The sequence below is a fragment of the Epinephelus lanceolatus genome, chromosome 7 (genome assembly GCF_041903045.1).
Source record: "Epinephelus lanceolatus isolate andai-2023 chromosome 7, ASM4190304v1, whole genome shotgun sequence".
In the NCBI taxonomy this organism is placed as follows: Eukaryota; Metazoa; Chordata; class Actinopteri; order Perciformes; family Serranidae; genus Epinephelus; species Epinephelus lanceolatus.
The window spans coordinates 18,766,504-18,789,214 of NC_135740.1; the positions used below are offsets into that span (position 1 = coordinate 18,766,504).

Here is a 22,711-nt window from a genome sequence, read left to right on the forward strand (position 1 = left end):
GCACTCGCCACCAAAGGTCAGTCTGGTGGAACAGGCAACTGAACTAGGAAAGGACTGCAAGTGTTGAGGATAACGTTACAGGACTGTGAACAGCCAGCTAATGACAGCAGAGCGATATAGCAGGGAAGACAGCATATTTTCAAGTCTAACTTGGTGAATTAAGGGGTTTATTTCTGCCAACCAGAGCTGGTGATTGTTGAAATAGTGAACTAACTAACTAAATGACAAACTAGGTAGCGGTGCACACAAATACCATCATATACCATATACCCTGTCGACATTTCAGCAGGTAGAAAGGTATGAAAAAACAAATACCGCCCAAGCCTATTCTTCACCATATTGTTGCCTCGTGCATCATATCTTTTTGGTTGTATGATATCCTTACAACCTTTGAACATCTTGCACATGACGACAATTGAGATTCTTTTACCAGAGCAAAAGGCCCAGAGAAGGACCATTAATAGTGTTGGGCGTAATAGACAAATACTGTGTTAACTGTATGTAATGTGTGCTTAAACTAATATTTTAGATGCACAAGTTGGTTCAGTGCTAGTTGAAGTGGCAACACGCTACAATGACAGGGTCCCCCGAACAAAACCCTGCTTAAGGCCCCCAAAAGTCTAGGACCGGCCCTGCACATAGGCTTATGTAAAATACACAAACACTTCCCCTGACACACACTTTTTCACACTCATACCCAGGCTCATATCCCCGGTGGTTTGCAAACTCCTCACACCCCAGGCACGACATCTCCTCTTACAATACCGATTACACTCTAACACCTGCAGTGAGTTATTGTGAAGAACTTAAACTGCGAGGAGTTGTGTATTATTTCTGGTACCTGTGTGAATTCAGACCACCCTGGGGCAGATATATAAGCTTTGGAAAAAAAGTACGAAAATAATAGGAAGGCTTATCGTGAGGAGAAAGAAATAAGAAAAGAAGCGAGTGGTAGTCACGCAACATCTGTGGCTGCTGTACAAAAGTCGCTGGTGTTGACAGGAAAGCCTGAGAGATAAGCATTTGTCTAATAGTGTGGGCTCATGCTGTGGGAATATGAGGTTTTGTAGTGATAACAGCTGCAATGTAAATTGGTGGCACAATTGCTGTGATGTCTCCCGAAGCCCTCCTGCTATAGCTTTGAGTCAGAGACAATAAAAAGGGAAACATCAAGGTGCTCAGGAAGAAACACAGGAGAGATATTTTCGACTAACAGAGAGCTTGCAGCACTGTTCAGAGGAGGAACAAAGCCCTTGGCTGTCGGGCTCTCAGCTGACATGTAATAGCACTTCTTAATGCTATTTACTGTGTGGAGACAGACTGAGCTGTTGCATCACACGGTGATCATGATAAATGCCACATAGCCTGTCTGTGGGGGTCATTATCAAGCTGCGAGATTCGTGACTGTCCGCTGATGAAGTTACCTCTGTAATAGCTGCCGTTATCCCCGGCTGCTATCAGGGTTACCCTTTAACAGCTCCCTGTTTAATTCTGCACCCAGACCCCGAGAGGCCCTTCCTCAGAAGAGATGAAAATGACCTGAAGACCATTTTAGTCACCCGCTTCACCACCCACGTCACAGTGCCGTGCCTGGTCACGGTGCCTGATCTGAACGTCACCCTCTACGCGGTTTGTACTCACCACAGATTTCTTACACTCTATTCCTCCAATTGAAGCTGTCAGGCAACGCTTGATTTGATCATTTGAGCAATTTTCTTTTCTAATATGCATGTCTTTTCAGTATCCCACGCCTCTGGAGAAGAGCGGGATGACATGGGACAACAAGCGAGGCTGGTCCATTCCCAGACACATTGTGGACAGTATGCCGATGCTCATCGGAATCACCTGCGTCGCCACGCTGGGAGGCAGAGAGTATCAGTCTCCCAGCTACCTGATCCACCCGACAGGTAAAAAAACATATCTGTGTGTAACCACAGAGGTTTAAAGGGTTCAGTCTCCTCCTGTGTTCCAGCAAAAACATGAACAAAAACATACAAACCTTTTTTTCAGCAGCTACAAAAACAGAACGGACCCAGTGCAAATATTGAAATTAGATTTGAAGCTCTGCTCTTGTTGAAAGAGAAATTAGTGAGAAAATCAAAGGTGGTGCTAGAAGGACTGCGCCGCCACCATAATTCTGCGTGGCAGCCAGGGAACCAATTACACCTTAATGCTGACAATTTGAAGGATTTTATTTCATTATATCATTTCCTCAGAAAAATACAACTCCCCTTTTAATGTGGGGGACGTGTGCCATTATGCCAGCAGAATTAAAAGAAAAGGAAGAAAGGGAAGAGAAGGGAGGGCATAATTAAATTGAAAAGAACTAAGATGCTGAGATTTCATGTCGAGGCTCACTTTTGTTGGGAGTGAACTCTGAGGGACCCGGAGGCTCTTTGCTGTGTTGTGCGAGATCATTCACCTCTCACTTCAGAGGGTGAAAGGAAACTATACCCACTGCTGCCGGGCCAAAAGTAACAGCAGCATCAGTCAGAGGAGAAACTGAGAGCGAGTCTTCACTCTGAACGCTAATGGAGCGTTTAAACAATCAGGCAATCACAGTCTGCTGCACAGACATCACCAGCAGTCATGTTGTTCTTACACCCTGTGTCATTTCCAGAGACTGCAGAGAGAGGTGGCTTGAATATCAGAGACATTGGCCAGTGTCCAGAGCTTTCGTGCTTCTTCTGTCTTATCTTGAATTGAGGCTTCTCTATATTCCACTTTAATTTCCTTCACTGATATATACTTTGACACATGAATGGAAATAGTGCGAGCTTGTGAGGGACAGCTTCTTTATGGTAGGACGGCTCCTCTGGTCCAAAGGAAAGTCATTTCCTCTGGTCCTGCAAGGAAGGAAAATCTGCTGACGATGTCACCGTGACCTCTCTCACTGTCTCCCCCTCCCTCCGTTTCTGCCACCCCCTCCCCTTTTTCTCTTTCCCGGACAGGAAGTCAGGTTTACGATGTCAAGCTGTTTCCTGAAGACCCAGTCGAGCTGATCGTGGGGGAGGCCCTCACCCTGAACTGCACAGCGTTGGTGGAGTTCAACGCTGGAGTGGACATTCGATGGTCTTACCCTCGCAAACAGGTACGTAGCAGCAACAGTTGGTCACACATTCAACGGCATCAGTAAATTAAACACCTGAATTTCATTTAATCTCACCAGCCGAACAGTTGGGAGGACACTAAGCCCCACAGGGAAGCCCTGTCTCACGCCACAGAGGCTGTCAGCATCCTGACCATCCATAGTGTCAATGTCACGGACACTGGCCTGTACAGCTGCAACGTCACCAGCATGGACACAACACAAACCCAACAAACTGAGGTCATAGTTTATGGTAAGCAGTAGTTCAGAGCAGTACTAATTGGCCATCCTTTTGTTCAATAAATCCTAAATATCACAGTAAAGGGAAAGTTCAGATCTGTTGAAGTGGGCACTTATCTATAGTCAGTGTATTGCCTACAACAGAAGGAATTCAACATGGCCCCACTTTGGAGAAACAGGTAAGAACATTACCACAGAAGCTAAGCAATGTGGTGCCATGGACGGAGGCAGCAGCAAAAACATATTTTAGCCGCCTAAAAAAGGCCACCTTAAAAACTTAAAATATATTTTGCTGCTGCTCCCGTCCACAGCAGTACATTCCTGAGCTTCCATGGAGGTGCTCCTGACTGTTTCCGCCATCTATAGGTTATAAAACACTGACTGGATAAGTACCTCATACAACCCCAATTCAAAAAGTATTCCTTTAATCATGAGCATGTGCACATATTAACAAGACTAAATGTGAAAATCTGAACCACATTTTATGGCAAGCTATTCAGTAACTGTCGAGACATTTCACTCAAAACCAAGAAAAAGAACCTTGTAGCACCACATGAAAAGTCCATGAAGGTCTGTACTGAATTTTAAAAACATAGCAGGCCTATGTTACTTGCAATTATGGAATACTGGTAAATGCCAAAATGTATTACATAATGGTATGCAGATGACTATGTATTCTCTATAATAGAGCAGTAAAAGTGTAGCTTTACATTGCTACCATTACCTTACATTAGTCACCATAAGCTACAAGGACGGCTCAACTGGGAAAAAAATCCAGAGGATACTTAACTGAACAAGATTATTTCATTGCTTATAATTTACATTTAAATAGAATGAAGAATTTATTTCATTTAAAAATCATGTGGTCTTGCTGTAAAGGAATAATCCACCAAAAATCTACCACATATTTAGTGCTTTAGGCTTGAATGGTGGCTCTGATTGCAATGGTCACCCCAAGAATCACAGCAAGATAATGTGTTTAAATATCCATAAAACTTCTCTAACCACCTCGTGTGTAATCATCATTTAACTAGCAACACAATTAGGTGAAGATACTGTGTGAGTAAACAGTGATGTGATTTGAGATGTTTCAGCTCAAGTTTTGATCCCTTAGTGGCCGAGTGTTTGATGCTCAGAAGATTTCTCTGTCTCTTCTTCCAGAAAAGCCATTCATCAGCCTCAACTACAGACATGGACCTGTGGTGGAGGTAACAGCTGGCCAGAAGTCCTTCAAATTACAAGTGAATGTGTCTGCCTTCCCCGCACCTGAAACACAATGGTAAGATGAGACTCTGGCATCTTCATTAAATGTAATGGGCAATTTTCAAAAGCATAATTACGCTTCATACTGCTTAGGTTTACAGATTAATTTAGGGCACAGCAACTCAGCTGGGGGCTCATTGTAGGAAATTATCCTAACTGCTTATCCTGTCTTAACTGAAGTTTCAAACATAGGAAAGAAAATCCATCTTCCTATTACAAAATCAATTCCTATACTCATGCCTGTGTCTTATCCTATCTCTGACATCCCATCTTACCTTAACAAATCCTCGCTATAACTGTTCATTTGATTCTTCAGTTAGCACTCGTCCTGTCTGAATATTTGATTAGAAAGAACCTGTGGGTTACTCAGTATGGACAAGCTATAGTATCAACAGCTCTCAAGTCTCACTGGCCTTGATTTATAGTACCTCTTCTTCTTGTGGGTAGCGTATACATTGCGGCGCAAGAGAACAGATAGCTTGGGTGACCTCTGTGAGGGTGCATGAAACGAAAAGCTGTGCAATTGTGATCTGTATGACCACTGGCAGAGTGCCATGCCTCCTTGTGGGCCTCTCCAGAGCTAGACTTAGCACATGGATCAAATCCAAAATTAATTGTCTTGGCAGTCGATACACGTTATACCCATTAATGCATGATCCAAAATTCAAAGCATCATCAAACTGTTTGAGTGGCTTTAAAATCATTATACATTCATGTTGTTACCTGTCTTCATTGTCATTGCCATACAGACTTATCAACAATGCTGCTGCAATTTTTGGCAGTTATTCTGAGTAGTAGGACAGGGTCTCACTTCCTCACTTGTGCTTCTGTCAAGGTTGGATTCCTATCCGAAGATATATAGGATTGTTTTTTCCAAAATGCAGTTAGGAAACATATTTCTGTAGCACCAAAGTGAGATAAGACATGAGTTAAGACTTAGAGATGTTCTGTAATGAGGCCCCTGGAGTGTTTCCTGTGCTGTAGCAGCTGTGTTTTCTATGTCCAGGTATAAAGATGGCAAGCTGATAAACCAGCGCCCAGAGTTCAAGATGAAAAGGATGAGGATGCACCTAAACCACGCTTTGGAGATTAAGGATGTTTGTCAGGGGGATTCTGGGCTCTACGCGGTGGTGCTGAAGAACAGCGCAGCCGCGCTAGAGAAGAGGCTCAACATCACGCTTGTTGTCAATGGTAACTAGTCTGTCGCTCTGTGTGGCCTCAGGGAAAATCACAACAGATGTTTTGTGTCTAAAACATAAAAGAATGCACAACAGTTAACATTCCTGCTACAAAACTCTAGAGGTTTACTGTTTGTCTAAGCAAGGAACGTGGAGTGTTTGCACAACTATGGAAGTATTTTGATGAGTATATTATTCATAATATCAGTCAAAGTGTGGATTGGATTTGTGGAAATGAAAAAAATATTAGCTGAAATACTGCAGAAGCCTAAATGTTGCATCAGTAAACAAACAATGTGCAAAGGGGTGATGGTGATAGATTGAATGACAGAGCAGTGGGGCCTGGAAATGCAAAGTACATGAAGGCATCATTAATGATAAATAAGGTGGGGAGCTACAGTGAAATGTCAGGATGTGCCTACGCTTGAGGATTAGTTACTTTTACTCTCTTGTACCTTCCTAAGAATATTTACCACAAGTAGTCTATGTCAACATAATTACTTGTGCAGTCTTATGTCTGCTTGCACCACATTTTGATGTAATTAAAGCGGCTGAAGCGGAGATGTAGTCTAAAATGCAACCTTAATGCATTTCCGTGTTGAGTTTCTCTTCATTTTATCCCAACCAGTGTTTCCTCTCTGTTTTGTAGTGGTCTCATACATCTCATAGCCGTGTATGAAGAGTATTTGGGTGATTTTCTCTTTATTTGTTTTAGCTGTGTTACTAGCAAATAGTCCTGGCCTGGGTGTGTCCCTGTTCTGCCCAATTTATATATCCTGGAGTAGGTCTATGACCCTAAATATTATGTCTGGCCGGCTGGATGGCTTCATTGCCTCTCCTTTTCCCCAGTTCCCCCACAGATCCATGAGAAAGAAGTGGCGGACCCATCCAGTCCTTACCCCAGTGGTAGCAGCCAGACTCTAACATGCACCGCCTATGGTCTCCCCGCTCCCAAAGTCAGCTGGCAGTGGAGGGCCTGGGGCCCGTGTGTCTTCAACAACACTGCAAGCAGACTGTAAGAGCACATAGTTGCACACAGCACTGATAATTTTTTATTTATTTATTTATTTTTTTTACAATGTCTGTGTAACCAGTGTGGGAGCAGATAAGGTTTGATGGAATGGGACAGAAAAGAAGAGAGGTGTGGGATGCAGTGCATGAAGCGTTACGTGGGGACCAAATAAGAGGAAGAGGTCAGTGTGAAATTATCCACTGGCTCTGGAGTGAAGAAGAGAGGGAGGGGATGATGAAGAAGGAGGTGGTGGGAAAAGGGATGTGGAGGTGGATGAAAAGAGCAGCAATAAAGAGGAAGGTGGAGGAGAGGTAAATAGAGGAAAGAGAAGACGAAAGGACAGTGTGTCTGTTCAAAATCCAACCCCCCCCCCCCCCACACACACACACACACACAGAGTAATAATGTGCCTGCAACTCTGCAGCTGATCTGCCGTAGCACAGCTCTCACACAGCTGTCTTACTTTCTGACATACATAGGCAAACACACACACATGCGCACACAGACTCTCCTGCTCATTTACATGTCAGAGATACACATAAACGACCACGCTGCGTTTGAGTTCATCTGTTATAACAAACACACACTTCAGTGCACATAAATACCAACAAACACACGCAAAGACACACAAACATGCAAAATTATTATCTGGCATCGCCCTCGGCATATCCTCCCCTTCTCCATCTGCGCTAAATCCCACAACACGAAATAATGGATTATATTCTATCCCTATAAGCCCCGGTGTTGTTGCCGCTTCTCCTGAATATCACTCTAATATTCACCTGCCTCCATTTTCCTCCAAGGCTTAATTTTTGAAGTTATTGCTGTTCTCTTGACCTTTCCATGTGGGCATGCAACACGAGGCGCCTAGACTGCACACTCAGACATGCACAACAGTGGCAGCTTTGCCTCAACTTTGGCCCCAGATGTTTTAGTTCATGCTCTGTCTCATGTACATGTGACATTTCATGGGCGCCGTCTGAGGCATGGCTGTGTTGACCTTATCTGGTGTGTGCAGTCAGAATTGAATTTTATTTTTTTTTAACTTGATGTCGAAGTATATAGTGTCCATGAACAGGATACTGAATTCATCGTAGTTGTTTTGAGCACCATCCTCTGCAAAACTTTAATGGGAACTACGCCCATTTTCAGAAATCATACATAATATACCTATGACCTCAGGCAGTCCAAAAATATTAGTAAACATGAGCAACTCTCTCCAAATCCAAAATCAAAAGCTAAAGCTCTAAATTGTGATTTTAAGTATGAAGTCTGGAACTGCTCCATTGACAGTGAATTGGTAAAGATGTTAAAGAGCCTGTTTATATATGGTATTGACAGTGTTTTGCTAATCCCATCACAAGTTGACAGCTGTGACACATCGTCCACTGTTACTTGCTAACATGCTTGATAGTGGATGTGTCAGTACAGCTGATATTGTTGTCAACACATCCAACACTTCTCCTTCCGTAGCCCAAATCAATGTTCGGTCACACAACACTTAAAACAACCATCACGTCCTGCACTGATGGCATAGTCCTTGTCGGGGTTGCATTAGGATGCATTTGCCTTTATGATACAAAAGATATCTCAAATCAAATCTGTCTCAGAGCACCTCTGCAAGTGGTTTGAGTGATTGGATCACAATGTGTCTTGTTGTTTACACATGTATTTAGCGCTATTCACTTGTGAATAAAGCTCATTTGGATGTCAAGAAGAGAACAAACATTCTGTGGGTCCAAAAATCAGGCTGCCATTCATTGTCTATGGAGTAGCTCCAGACTCTTTACTTATGACATCGCAAGTTTTCGATTTACTTCTCTGGTGTCCAGCTTTGAATATCAATTGAACTTTCCTAGACTTAAGGTGGTGTTCACCCTTCAGAGTGGATAGTCTCATATGATGAGGGCGGTGTCTTTATTAGCCATATTGCATGGACTATATTTGAAATATATGCTCACACTTACAAATTGTAGGGACTCCCATGTGGGTACAATAAGCAGGTCCTCACAAGGTGTCAAGACTTGTCTTTAGTTTGTGGAATAGTTTGATATATAATGAGAAATACACTTATTTACTTTCTTTTTTGTAATTCCAATTAACAAAGTCATTAACAAATGAGACGACAATCAAAAACAAAAACAAACAAACAGGCAGGAGGTCTAGCAAATACAGACAGACACTAATAGAGGAGAGGAAGCTATTCAGTTGCAGTGGTGAGCCAGTCATTAGTGCAACGTGTCACTTACATGTGTACTATACCACATCATCAGTGTCTTTGCATGATCAAATTGTTCCCTCCAGATATGTATCCGCTGCAACTGGCCCATTGTTCATTAACCATATCATTTTTCCAATTTAATCTTCCCAACATCACTTCACAAGCAGTACTTTCCATCATTTGAACCATCCACATTTTGAGTGTAGGAGTTTGAGGCTTCTTCCAACACCTTAGAATCAAATGAGCACAGCTTATAAGGCCAATTTTTAATATTCTAAATACAAATTTATTTAATTTTAGCACTACAGTTTTGTCACCAAGGAGACATAGTCTTGGCTTGCTGGGCATTTCACATTCTGACCATTTACCAGTATAATAAAACAATGTTCCTCCACAGGGGAGAAACCCCAGAACATTCCCATAATGCATGCATATATGTGCCACATTCTTTTCTGCATTCCCAACATAGATCACCTTCAAATAGGCCCATAATATGAAGTCTTGTTGGAGTGTGATAATATATGTGAATTTTATATTGAATAAATTTACCTTTGGCGTCTCTGATATATTCCCTGGTGCTGAAAATAATCCTCTCCCATGTTTTTTCATCTAATTTACAACACAGGTCGTTCTCCCATATCATCCTTGGATTACACTTATTTACTTTCATGAACAAGGAGAGTAGATCGAAATCACTGTCATGTCTGTACACTAAGTATGAAGCTACTGCCAGGACACAATTTGGTTAGCTTAGCATAAAGACTTGAAACGGGGGAAACAACTAGCCTAGCCTTCCAGCACCTCTACATGAACACATCATACCTTGTTCGTATTTTACGTACAAAAAAGTTGAAAAAACACAAGTTGTGGTCATGTGCTGGACTATTTATTAGCCTATTTCTTGGCAACTTCTGATCAACATTGCCATTTTTACAGCCACACTGTTTTGGCTAAAAACCAACGTGGATAATACATGTGCAGTTGAAGAATTTCACCAAACCCCCAAATTCCCATGTCTTTGGAGCCCTCAGACGTAGCCATGGCCCTGTCAGGAAAAGTCTTTAGAAAATGAATGTAAAACAACACAATGTTCTCTAAAGTGATGAAAACAGACAAGTGTGTCTGTGTGTGCATGTACTTGTATAAGCTACACAGTGAGGACCAAAGAACATATTTTGGCAACACAGCGAGGACATTTTTGCATGGTGAGGACATTTGGGCTGGTCCTAACTTTTTCAGAGGCCTGTTTTAGGGTTAGGGTCAGGGTTAGGGGTTAGGGTTAGGGGTTAGGGGTTAGGAAGGCATTGTCAGTGAGGGTCCTCACAAAATTAGAAGTACAAGAATGTGTGTGTGTATGTAAGCTAATATTAGCAGTAGCATCTTATATAACAGTCATGACCAGCAGTTTTGTTGACAATATAATATTCTGAGGGAATAAAAACAGGCTCTTTCATCCACGTAAGATAATCTCTCAAATAAAAGGTTTATGCATATGTATAATGATTTAATTTATTTAAGCATGTATACTGTTTGAAGACGGTAAAATGAAACTGACCCTGATTACCTTCTGTTAATGTTGAATATTTGTGTGCTGCCTTTAGGGTAAAATGCAATACGGAATTCCATTTCATGTTTCATTAGTTCTGCTATGATGTTCACACTATGGATCTTCATAATAAAAATTATGATGAAATACTTATTCCATTAGTTGCCAGGACACTTAGCATAATTGCGTTGGCTTTGGAATGCCAAGGTAATGTTCAGATCTGAAATGCAACCCAATGCATGAGAAAAAAAAAATCTCATAAAACCTCGGGATGTCTGGTTTGATGTGCTTCTATATTCTCCCCACTGCCCACTCTCTGCTATGCATGTCAATGAGGGGGAGATGTCATGAATGCGTCTGTGCTTCTCTCCAGGGTCCGACGAGACAGGAAGGGCCGGAGTGACAGGATCGCAGACTGTCAGAACTGGCAGGACATTAACTCGGAAAATGCCATGAATGAAATTGAGGCCATCGAAACGTCGGTTGAAGTGGTGGATGGCCGACAAAAGGTTCATCACTGCTGTTTGATTGTCACTGCCGTTCTGTGTAAAAGCCCACCTATTCCTTAATTTAAATCAAACCACAATGTAATTCAGTAATTAAATGATTAATGATAGGATTGAAATTTCCATAACAGAGCAACCGAATATGATTAGGATGTAGCCCAGAAAAGAAGACATTTATGTAAGTGGACTTATCTGTGAACTGTGATGTTTTTATGTAAGCGTCCCAAATTCTGAGCTCCATAACAAAATTTGTCAATCACGAGCCATTTCCACAGCAGAAATATTTAGAACAGCCTTCCTCTGCAGACTTCCTGTAACGACCGGTTATAAACACATCCAGGCTCGCATGCAAAGGGTGCATGTGCCCATACACATGTCTGTACATTTATACACCACAAACATAAGAGGAAATTATCACACGATAAGCACTCACAGACACACACACACACACACAAAGTCCTGATGGTTATCCAGTCACACCTGAGGAAGTTTGTTTCTTGTTGGCCTGTCAGCACAAAGTCTGGTTCTTGTCAGCTCACAATCAATTACATGACAGCAGACTGCACTTCCTTTCAGAACATGCGTGTTTCCTCCAGATGAAATAAGGTCTCATCCACCTTTTCTCACCTCACAGACAGTGAGCAGGCTTCAGATTGGCAACGCCAGTGTTTCCGTCATGTACAAGTGCTCGGCTGAAAACAAAGTCGGCAAAGATGAGCGGCTGATCTACTTCTATGTAACCAGTAAGTTGACTATGAAGAACACAGAACACAGAATAATTAAAGGGTCTGTTCCCCCTTAAATCGTCTCTAGTGTTATGTAGCCATGCAGATAATTGTGGTTTTATTTGCTGAGATTACATCTCTGAGGTTCACCCTATTACAGTGGAGGTGACAGAGAATTAGTGTTCCTCCCAGCATTGGAAAATTACATTTAGAAAATTCAAGAGCCACATTACTCTCTACATGGATGGCTTATTAAAAATGCCCCTCTTGCACAAGCCCAGGAAGCACCATGGGATTTAAGTTAAAAAATGCTGATTTGTTTTCTTGTAATTTGGGTAAACCAACGCTTTAAAGGAATACTTCACCTCTCATTTATGTATCAATTTCTCACCCTGTGTTGTTTTTCTCACATGCCTCCACCGGAAATGAAAAATCCAAAAGTGAAGAAAATTCTTGATGAGCTAAGGTCATAGGGGTCCACATTTAACAACAGCAAAGCTATATCCAAACAAACTGATTACAAACTCTCACACAACTTGTGCAGTATAGTCCAGGTCTCATTAATCTCAGTGCTTCCCAAACAGACAGTTCTTTCCAACAAGAAACTGAACTAAAAGTGAAACTTAGCTATGCACTCTTCATAGCCAGAGTCCATTGACAAAAACAGTAATTTTACTTCACTGAACACAGGAGCTGCTGGTGTACCGCTGCCTCAGTCTGTTTCTTTGTTTGTGTTATTTTGCGACTTTGGTGAATCCACACTAACCCTTTAAAACACCAAAGTCATGCAATAACACAGATGAACATAATGACTGAGGCAGCGGTAGATCTGTAGCTGCTGTGTTTAGCGAGGTAAAATTACTATTTTTGTCAATGGAGTCTGGCTTTGAAGAGAGCATAGTTAAGTTTCACTTTTAGTTTGGTTCCCTATTGGAAAGGGCTGCCTGTTTGAGAAATACTGAGCATATGACTGGATAAAAGAGACTAAGATTATACTGCACAAGTTGTGTGAGACTTTGTGAACATTGTGTGTTCTGATATACTGTAGCTTTGCTGTTGTAAAACATGGGCACCTATGACTTCAATTCATCAAGAATTTTCTCCAGTTTTTGGATTCTTTGTTCAATGGAGGCAAATACAATGTAATATGGGGTGAGTAAATGATATACAAATGATTGTTTTGGGGGTAAAGTATTCTCTAAAGGAATAATTTTCATTAATATTCAGTGCACAAGTTCAATCTTGCCTAACCTCCCAACCTGCCCTTCTCTTTATCTTCAAAGCCATCCCTGAGGGGTTCAGTGTGGATGTTGAGCCGTCGGAGAATCTTCTAAAGCTGGACAAAGTTTCCCTCAGCTGCAGCGCTGACAATTACACCTATGAGCATCTGCAGTGGTATCGCCTCAACCCCCAGGCCCTGCAGGGCAAGCAGGGCAAGCCCCAGGAGCTGGACTGCAGGAGCGTGCACCTCTACGCTGACAGCCTTGACGGCGAGCTTTCCTTTCAGGGGCCTTCCAACAGCTGGGTCCTGGACTTCACCATCTCCTTGGTACAGCTGGAGGATGAGGGTCATTATGTGTGTGAGGCTCAGAGCAGGCGGAATGGGGAGAAACAGTGCCTGTTCAGATACATCTCTGTAAAAGGTGAGAGATAAAAGAGATGAAAGCCCCAGATACAGACATACACACATTGCCCGGCATAAAGAGTAGTCACTCTCAACCATGGCTAATTATAGAGAAAGGCTCAACCTTTAGCAGCAGAAACACACTAGCAGCTGTTGCTGAGACGCTGGAGGCTTAAAAATACATACTCTCACAAAGCCCACGTAGCCTGATACCCACATCCACACGTAATGGAGAGAGTACCTGGTGTTTGCAGAGCATCAGTAGTGACAGAAAACAGTGCTGAGGCACTGCAAGGCAAAAATACACAAACAAATTCCTGCTTCATTCATGCTGTGTGCTGTATCCCTGCATCAATGCCTGGAGGACAGATGTATATTTTAATAGAATTTTCTGACTTTTGCCCTTTTTCAATCTTGTGAGACCCTAAGGTAAAATTGCATGAACATTGACAGTTGTGTTCACATCAGTGCCGACAAGTGCTAGTGTTGATTTCCCTTTCCCTATCCTGCTCCCTTTCCATAGCCCCAGAGGCGCCCCGCTACAAGCTCAGCCTCACCAACCAGACAGTGAATGTGACTGAGTCCCTGCGGATGGAGTGCGACGTGGAGGGCAGACCTCTGCCCCGCCTTTCCTGGTTCAAAGACAACCAGCCTCTCCACCAAATGTCAGGTGTGTGAGTACACCTACACAGGTGATGCACGCGTTTACACAACAGTGCAGCTGCTAACCCGCCTACCCTGGGCATACACACACTCTCACACACTAACACTTACTCATAAATTTTTCCCCTCTGGATCTTAATTTAGCAGGACTCATATCTCATTATTCTGTTCAGGTGAATGCTCGATAAAATTGGCTTCTTTCTGGCTTCACATTAGATAACAGAGCAGAGACACCTACTTGCACAGAACTCTGTTGGAAAAATGTAATTAGATTCTTTATTACACCCAAAATTAGGGGCATATACCTGCCTACGGCACATCCATGTCGGAGAAAATGTGGAGGAACAAATGTAGACCGTTCCCTTGTATTTCGGCTTTGTCCTAAACTTGTACAGTTGTTTGGAAATGTTCATGACTATTGTCAAAATTCGGTCATGTGAAGTACTGGACTTTGGTTATATGACAGGAAATACATTAAGAGAAGACAGATATTGGTTGGCTGTTGGAAGTCTTGATGGTTGTTTGTAAAAAGGCCATTACATGGAGAAGATCATTACATTGGTACAGAACCAATGACTGTATATAAAGATGGACAGCGTGTCTCCACTTCTTCTCGCTGTCCAAAATTTAACCCAAAACATCCCGGATACGGCCGACATAATTTGGAGCCAGAGTCTTCAGAAACCGGAGTCAAGATATTGAGTTCCTGGCCTGCCCATACATCCGCCTGACACATTGATCCCGAGCACACTATAACATCAAATAACTAATTAAAACCAAATCTATCAGACGAATGAACACTTGAACAAACATTAGTGTTATAAGAGCTGCCTAAAATGACAGAAACCATCTTTGGTATAGATGGGCCTATGTCCCATCCGCTAACAAAGAGGGGGCGGGGGTTATGACCTTTACTGCTGCCGCCAGAGGACGTTTGAGATGTGTAGAACTGCAACTCCTGAGTCCATCACGTGATGCCACTGGCCCCAAAAAGACTTTTCCCATTGACTCACATTGGGAAAGAGATGTCTGTAAATCAGTGGATACATTTTTTCTGAGCATCACAAACCCCTCGAAACAACTTTTCAATATCCATTTGGTCCGATAAAGAGCTACACAAAAGAGCCGCACAATTAAATCATATTCAAGTTAGCGGAGCACTGAAATGGAAGCAGATGGCTTGGCCAACGGAAGTCTCAAGTGCACCTGAGAGACAGAGCGCATTAATGTCCGGTCCCAAACAAAGGGGAAAACAATTCATCATCATCATCCATTGGCTTTGTATTATGCGAGCAAACAAGCAAACTACACAAAAACACCTAAAAGCTGCTTTGTATTAGGAGGATGCACTGCCAACATGCTAAAGAATCTATAACTAAGGTTTTACAAGCTGCCAAACTGAAAAACTGAGCTTTAAAGCAATAAGATGTGAGGCACCAGCAGGAATATAGAGGAAAACTTTGGGATCCTAACACTCAGTATGCTAATATGCCTAATTGTGGACAGAAAAACAGTAGAGATTGAAGCTTTACTTCAATGGCTGCTAGCCATTCATTTTGTCCAAGATAGGTAAGGAGAGGGGACACTGAGATAGATCACCAAGATTAAGATGTAACTTTTCCTCTCTGGTAGTCATAAGGCACTAAAATAATCCTTAGACAGGCTGACATCTAACGCTTTTAGCGAGCTACAACTATTATGTTAGCGTTTCAGCCCTTAGTTGCCTTTTGTAGAGCTGTAAGTTCTTACCCCCGGTGGGTATGATGCATTAATGCTCTGTCGCTATGGGCCCACTATTCAAGGGCTCTGGGCCCAATAATGGCTAAGCAGCGCTGATCATCCGGGTAATTTTAAATGTGGCAATTGAATGTTTTTGGCTTCATGCGCCACTTAGCACCTTTCATAGAAATGAACAGGGCCCCGCCTCCAATGCTGTATCCAGGTCTCTTTATACATCCTCAGAGCTGTCACGTCGTCCATCTTTATACGTATATACTAGTCTATAGGCAGAACTAACAACACAAGATAGATGTCTTGTCAATTTTTAAATTCATCACAAACTAATTTGATAATCGATTAATCCATTTGAGCAATTTCTTAAAGAAAAAGAGTCAAAGTTCTCTGATTCTGGCTTCTTAAATGTTAATATTTTTGGTTTGTTACTTCTTTATGACAGTAAACTGACTCTTTTGAGGACGTCATCTTGGGCTTTGGGAAACATTGACATTTTTCACCTTTTTCCTGACACTTTAGAGACCACACAACTAATCAGCTAATGGAGAAAATAACTGACGGATTGATCAACAATAAAAACAGTTGTTAGTTGCAGCCCTAAAATGAGTATATACTCATAGGATGAGAGCTCAACAGGAGTGACGTCAAGAGAAATGGATGTTTACACATTCAAGAGAATGAGAGAACGAATCGCTGAAAATGTCACAGGAATAAATAGGTTTTATGGGGGCAGGGCAATCTAGATGTTTTAATATTTTCATTTTTATTTGTTTGGGTGTATGTAATCTATCTGTAATGGAAAACTTTTAAAAAAGTATTAAAAAAAGCAGAAACAATAAGCTTTGTTGATATTTACTCAGCGAGCAACAACATTTGGCAGATGTTGCTGTTTTTTTGTTGCACTTTGACAAATGGCAATCCAGCTATTAAAAGCCGACATGGGCGCACACACACAGATACACAACCACCCACCAGCCCACCTACACACTCATACTGTTGAGCAAATATGTCAAACAGAAACGACGACAAAAATACTTGTACGGATGTGCTTGCTGCTCATATGCACACCCACACGCGCATATAAAAGCCTGCAGACCGATAGACATGGCTCATTAGCTTTCTCAGCGTGCATCTTTTCTTAACATCTGAAGGATATGTGGGGGTGGGAGGGAGGAGGCGGGGTGGTCAATACGGATCTGAGTGACAGCTGATGATCGGGGTTCACTCAGAGGGGCTGCTGGGACACCTCGCAGGGGGATGGGATTATAAATGAACGCTATGGATTGAAGTCCAGAGGTGTGACAGGAATTCAGGAAATGTTGTTGAAAAAGTTGCTGGATTTACGATGTGAGAGGTGCAGGAGTATTGAAGTGTGGCGTTGTGTGTGTGTGTGTCATTATTCAGGGATCCAGCTGCAGGACTCAAACCGCACACTGAGTATCCAAAGGGTTACAGAGGAGGACGCTGGGCTGTACACCTGCACCGCCTGCAACCAGCGTGGTTGTGTCCACTCCTCAGCCGCTGTACGGGTCATCGGTGAGACAGCCACACACAAACACACACACACACACACACTCACAGGTACAGAAACAGATGGCTGCATACAACCACAAAGACACCTGAATCCACTCGCTCACATGCTCGCTGCTGACATGCTTCTCTGAGTGCACTCAGGCCTGAAATCACAGTTGCCCTTGAGCTCCCATCTCCACACACAAAATGTACATGTCTGGATTTTACACATTCACCTCACACTTTTCACTGCAGCTGTTGGTTTTTATGTGCTTTTGTTGAGTATAGCTCTCGACAGCAAAAAAATCAAGGAGCATTGACTGCTGGGACATTTCATATTCAGAGTGACTAATTTAATGGGTTTGCTGGAAGTGTGCTCATGATGAATGGCTGAAATGATTAAGTGACTGCACAGCACATTGATGTAACCTGAAGATTTTCAATGTAAGGAGTTTGCGAGAAGGATCAATAGTCTGTAATATAGCACCCCCTACAGTTGGTGAAGAGTAGTGTTACCAAAGAAAGATGAAGGCCTGTGAGAGAACAGAGTGGTTTCAGACAAAACATTTCCATCTTAACATCTCTTTCTTTCTTTGTGTCTGTCAAGGTTCAAGCGATAAGGCCAATGTGGAGATTGTAATCCTCATCGGGACCGGAGTCATCGCTGTTTTCTTCTGGGCCTTGCTCATCCTTATCTTCTGCAATGTGAAGCGGGTCAGAGGGCGCCATGTTTTCTTTTTTGTGTCTGTCTGTGTGTTTGTGAGAGAAACTGACAGACTGTGACGGTGAAACTTTAACCTCTGACTCACAACATGTCTGTTGGCGTTAGAGCGCAACCAGTTTGATCTTGGAGGACAGTCTGCAGTTTACACCGCAGACAGAATCAGACAATATCTGCTGGGAAGGAGTCTAATTAGTCGTCGTGCGTCTATAATGAGGCTCAAATTGCTTTTTATTTTTCCTCACTTGGTCACTTATTAGATCGCCTCACACTGTCGCTTGGCAGTGACTTCACAGTGTGGTGCTGTCATTAACAAATTAATTAAGAGACAGCTTGTTATGCAGAGATGGCTCCTTTTTCTCTCCTCTGTCTTACAGTGGCTCAGTAGCTCTTTTTGTCTTTTGCCTTGCTCAGTTGTGTGCAGAAAATCATTAGTGCCAGGTATAAGAAAAAGTAAATCAGAGAAGGATTTTTTTGTGCATTTCGAGAATAAAGTCAGAATGTTGTAAATTAAGTTTAAATTTGAACTTTTAGAGCAAACCAAACTACTAGCGTTAGCGCATATGGCTACCTCTAAAAATGCCTTGTGTAGATGAACTAGTGAAACTGTACTTCAGAATTCGTTCCAGTAACAGGTAATTTATTTTTAAACAAGGTTTGGTGATAAGAATTAGGACTTTGAAGAGACTGTGCCAAAATTGAAGTGTCTGTTCAGAAGGAGATACTGCACAGACTTGCAAGTTGGCTGGTAATAGACAGATTCAAGGGTAGTGATGGTTACATCTGTGTGCAATAGAGAGGATATGTTGTAATACAAGACAATTTGATGGACCACAGGAGTTGACTTTATTTTCTACATTTCGACTTTATTCCTGAAATACAAAAAAAAGTCCTCCTATGATTGACTTTTCCTCATGCCTGGTCCTATTACCGAAAGGTCACTTTTTTTCTCAACATATTGACTTTATTGTCAAAACAAAACAAAACAAAAGAATCTTGTTCCTCTTGTTTTTCCTCATGCCTGGCTCGAGGCAAGATTTTAAAATGCGACCCCCCTCCTACCAAAAAAAAAAAAGAAAGAAAATATTGAAAACACTGAGAACTGGTGTAACCCTCTAATATTATCCTAATAGATGATCACATCACACCAGCTCCTCATCATCTTCAATGCTTTACAAGCAGCAGACAGGTTAATGAGCTGAGAGAAGAGTCCAAGCTGGCTGTCTAATAGAAAACCCATTTTCTCTGAGATGCAAAAATATACAGTACCCTAGAGATTAATATGCAGGAAGTATTAGCAGTGTGTTAACATCTATAATATTAATATAGATATACTGGATTGAATTTACAGTGTAGGAGAGACTGAAACTGAAGCTATTTTAGAAAATAATTAGTGCCACATCTAAAGACCTATGTACACTGTAAGTGCCTCTCAACTGAATGTTTTTTAATTGCTTAAGTTAAAAGGTTGCATTCGTCATATGAGGTGCAAACGTGTGCGCCACAATGCCACTAATGTAAATACTATGAGAATAGCAACCAGTCACTTCCATAAACCAAGGGCTCCCTTTAATAATCCTGCTGAGATGACAGATTGTAAAGAGGAAATGAAGAGTTCATTTGCGAAACAGATAAGAGCTGTTCTTAAAATGAATAAACCGGCAGTGTGATTGATATTCCTTTGAGTGCACAATAAAAAAAACATGGTGTATGAAAATTTAAAGACTTTGATACCAGTTTGACAGATGTTCCCTGACTTGCACGCACAAACACAAAAATATGACTTAGGAAAATAAATGAGAATGGAAATATATGTTTTTTTCAAATGAGTCCTTCAAATGGTGCTTGGAAGTTTGCTTTGAATAAAAATGGCTACTGTTTTATTAATAATCTCACTGTATGAAGTGAAATAGGTGAAGTAGGCAAGAATCTGTAAATATATAACATAATATACACAGCATATGCACACATTTCATACCATAAGCCAGTGTTTCCCATACATTGATTTATTTAATCCTATTTCATTGTGTAGTTGCCCATAGCTCATTCGCTTAGCCGTCCCTTAACCCCGTTTTCTCTTCCCACGGTCCTACCGCCTCACTCCCCGCCACTGTGTGCTGCTTCCTCTGGAGGAGAGCCAGCAGCAGCACAGGAGACAGACCTTCATTCCATAGCTGTAGCAGCCCGAATTCAGCCAGTGCAGTCCAGGTTTAACCTGTGTAACAGCAGCAACAGAAAGTTTACTGATCTGGCAGCAAATTGGGGCTTTCTTGTTTGCACTGGCTTTGATTTGTGTTGCTACATGCTAACTTGAGGTTCATCTCTGGATCTACTCCCCACTCTCCTGCTGGTGAGGTGGTCTGCAGCAGCAATCAAGTCTCTACCTACGTTACATTAGAACTTAAAGCCACAGCCGTGAGCCTTTAGCTCCGGTTAGTAGAAGGCTAAACTATTAGCAACATTTTCTGTCCATCTCTGAAACTCTTTGCCAATATTGACACGTGTGTTTTGTTTATTATCAGACACTTTTTTTTGACTTTCTTCTTGATAAGTCCATCTCCCTTGTTTGGGTTGCAGGATAGGCAGTTGTTGCCAATGCTGAAATAGCAACTTTCCCTACAGGATTCTCCGCTTTGGAATCAGGCTTTCACGAAGGGACGTGTTCCCAAACAGCTAACAGGCACTCCCTGTCTCTGAAATGAACTGTGTTGGCCAGAGTCTCCCATCGACCCTAGATTTTCTAAAGCCAGAAAACAGAGCCAAGAGGAGGTGCAGAAGTCTGGTGTTCTCTCAGACCACTTGAATTTGAATATGCTTGAAGTTTATTATTGGATTTTTGCCAAAATCAAACTGCCTACTTCAGTTTTAATTGTTCCGAAAAGCCACATAGTCATTTACAGTACCATTAGAGCAAGTTGTGTATGAAGATTAATATAGTTAATGAATGCATCTGCTGTGGATAAAATGGCTGCCATCAAAAACTGGAGGCTGTAGCTTTAATGCACATATTCCTGCTGCTAATGGCTACAGGTGTCTAACTACACATCATTAGACCTATACTGCCTGTACCAGCAGTTGGCCCTGAAAGTTATCCAATAGGAAAATGGTTGCTTTTACTGTAAGATGCTTTCTGATTGTCAAAATTTTGTACAGAAAGTCAGCCTTCGCTCCAGCTTGATCAAATTCAGATTTTGACTCATCTAATGTGATAGCAGCTTTTATCATCCTGAGCGTGATAGAAGCCTGTCTCTTTAGCTGAGGAGAAAACATCACAGCCAACAGGATCACATGTTTAATACACACTATAGTCGATGTTTGACGTGAGCTCTTTGTCTCTCTGAACCTCAGGTTAACCCGGCAGACATAAAGACGGGCTATCTGTCAATCATCATGGACCCGGGGGAGGTGCCTCTGGATGAGCAGTGTGAATACCTGCCCTACGACTCCTCGCAGTGGGAGATCTCCAGAGACAGACTCCGACTTGGTGAGCAGTCGGGAAGGGTGGGAGAAAAGGATGTATGTATGTTGGTACAAACAAGTGAATGGGAGCGAGGGGATGGGGGTGGGGGGGGGGCGGGGGTTGTGAGGAAGGAAATATGCAGGCAGAGATGGAAGCGAATAGATGGATGAAACTGAATTAGTTTTCCATTTCCAGAATCCTTAATGGCATGAGTTTGGATCGCAGCCAGCTGGGCAAAGAGCTGCCAAGTAAAGTGCTAATGTTAAATATGTGCTCATTCCCAGCACAGCTTCTTAAAAACGCCCTGAGGAAAAGCATCTGTTCCACGACAGATCCCAACTTATGGGAACATGTTGTTTCCAAATGCTGCAATTGAGATTCTAATTCCTCCGCCCCCCCCCTCTTGTCTATATGGATGCCAGATGCATTTACATTTTGCAACTGCTCCCGACCGTGACTGTTTGTGTATCCCAATGAGACTCAAAACCAAGCCTGCATAGATCAATGAGCATGAATATTTTGTGTTTTTCTGTTCTTTCTCCTGACATAGGAAAGGTTTTAGGCCATGGTGCCTTTGGAAAAGTAATTGAGGCATCAATCTATGGCATCAACAAGAGCAACAGTTTGGACACAGTGGCTGTTAAGATGTTGAAGGGTGAGATTTGTCTTTGTGTTTCAGTGTTGTAGGAAGTTTTCTAAGAAGCCAAGTGATGAATGATGTATGTAACATATGACCTAGTAATTTAACAACACATAAACAAACAATAAGATTGTTAAATAATGTTCCACTTTGTGTGTGTGTGTGTGTGTGTGTGTGTGTGTGTGTGTGTCTTTCAGACGGAGCCACAGCCAGTGAGCACAAGGCCTTGATGTCGGAGTTAAAGATACTGATCCACATTGGTAACCATCTGAATGTGGTGAACCTGTTAGGAGCCTGCACCAAACCAAATGGTGAGATTTACATGTGTTACATCTCATATGTGTGTGTTAAAAATATCAAATATTCATGTCATAATTAGTGGTTGTAGAGATTAAAGGGTACCGTCTGTATTTTTCAACCTGGTCCCATTTTTCCATGCTTTTGTGTCAAAGTGATGAATGGGAATAACATCTTTTTAAAATTGGTCCAATATTGTGCACGACTGCTGCAGCTGCCAGCAGTGAATCAGGCTGCAATGTGACCACACTGGGCATGTTTGCACCGTCAATGTTCATTGA

General features: G+C 42.1%; 1 protein-coding gene across 1 annotated transcript in view; it reads left to right on the forward strand.

Moving 5' to 3' along the window:
* flt4 (fms related receptor tyrosine kinase 4) overlaps positions 1 to 22,711 on the forward strand; it is a 63,509-nt gene that overhangs the window by 30,111 nt on the left and 10,687 nt on the right. Inside the window, exons 4-19 of the mRNA XM_033633458.2 lie at positions 1,502 to 1,629; positions 1,742 to 1,907; positions 2,952 to 3,091; positions 3,170 to 3,341; positions 4,490 to 4,607; positions 5,598 to 5,782; positions 6,619 to 6,784; positions 10,922 to 11,057; positions 11,689 to 11,797; positions 13,063 to 13,422; positions 13,927 to 14,073; positions 17,205 to 17,336; positions 17,920 to 18,026; positions 21,382 to 21,517; positions 22,044 to 22,148; positions 22,331 to 22,444. Of these exons, the coding sequence (XP_033489349.2) occupies positions 1,502 to 1,629; positions 1,742 to 1,907; positions 2,952 to 3,091; positions 3,170 to 3,341; positions 4,490 to 4,607; positions 5,598 to 5,782; positions 6,619 to 6,784; positions 10,922 to 11,057; positions 11,689 to 11,797; positions 13,063 to 13,422; positions 13,927 to 14,073; positions 17,205 to 17,336; positions 17,920 to 18,026; positions 21,382 to 21,517; positions 22,044 to 22,148; positions 22,331 to 22,444 (2,421 nt within the window). The remainder of the gene's footprint in view (positions 1 to 1,501; positions 1,630 to 1,741; positions 1,908 to 2,951; positions 3,092 to 3,169; positions 3,342 to 4,489; positions 4,608 to 5,597; positions 5,783 to 6,618; positions 6,785 to 10,921; positions 11,058 to 11,688; positions 11,798 to 13,062; positions 13,423 to 13,926; positions 14,074 to 17,204; positions 17,337 to 17,919; positions 18,027 to 21,381; positions 21,518 to 22,043; positions 22,149 to 22,330; positions 22,445 to 22,711) is intronic.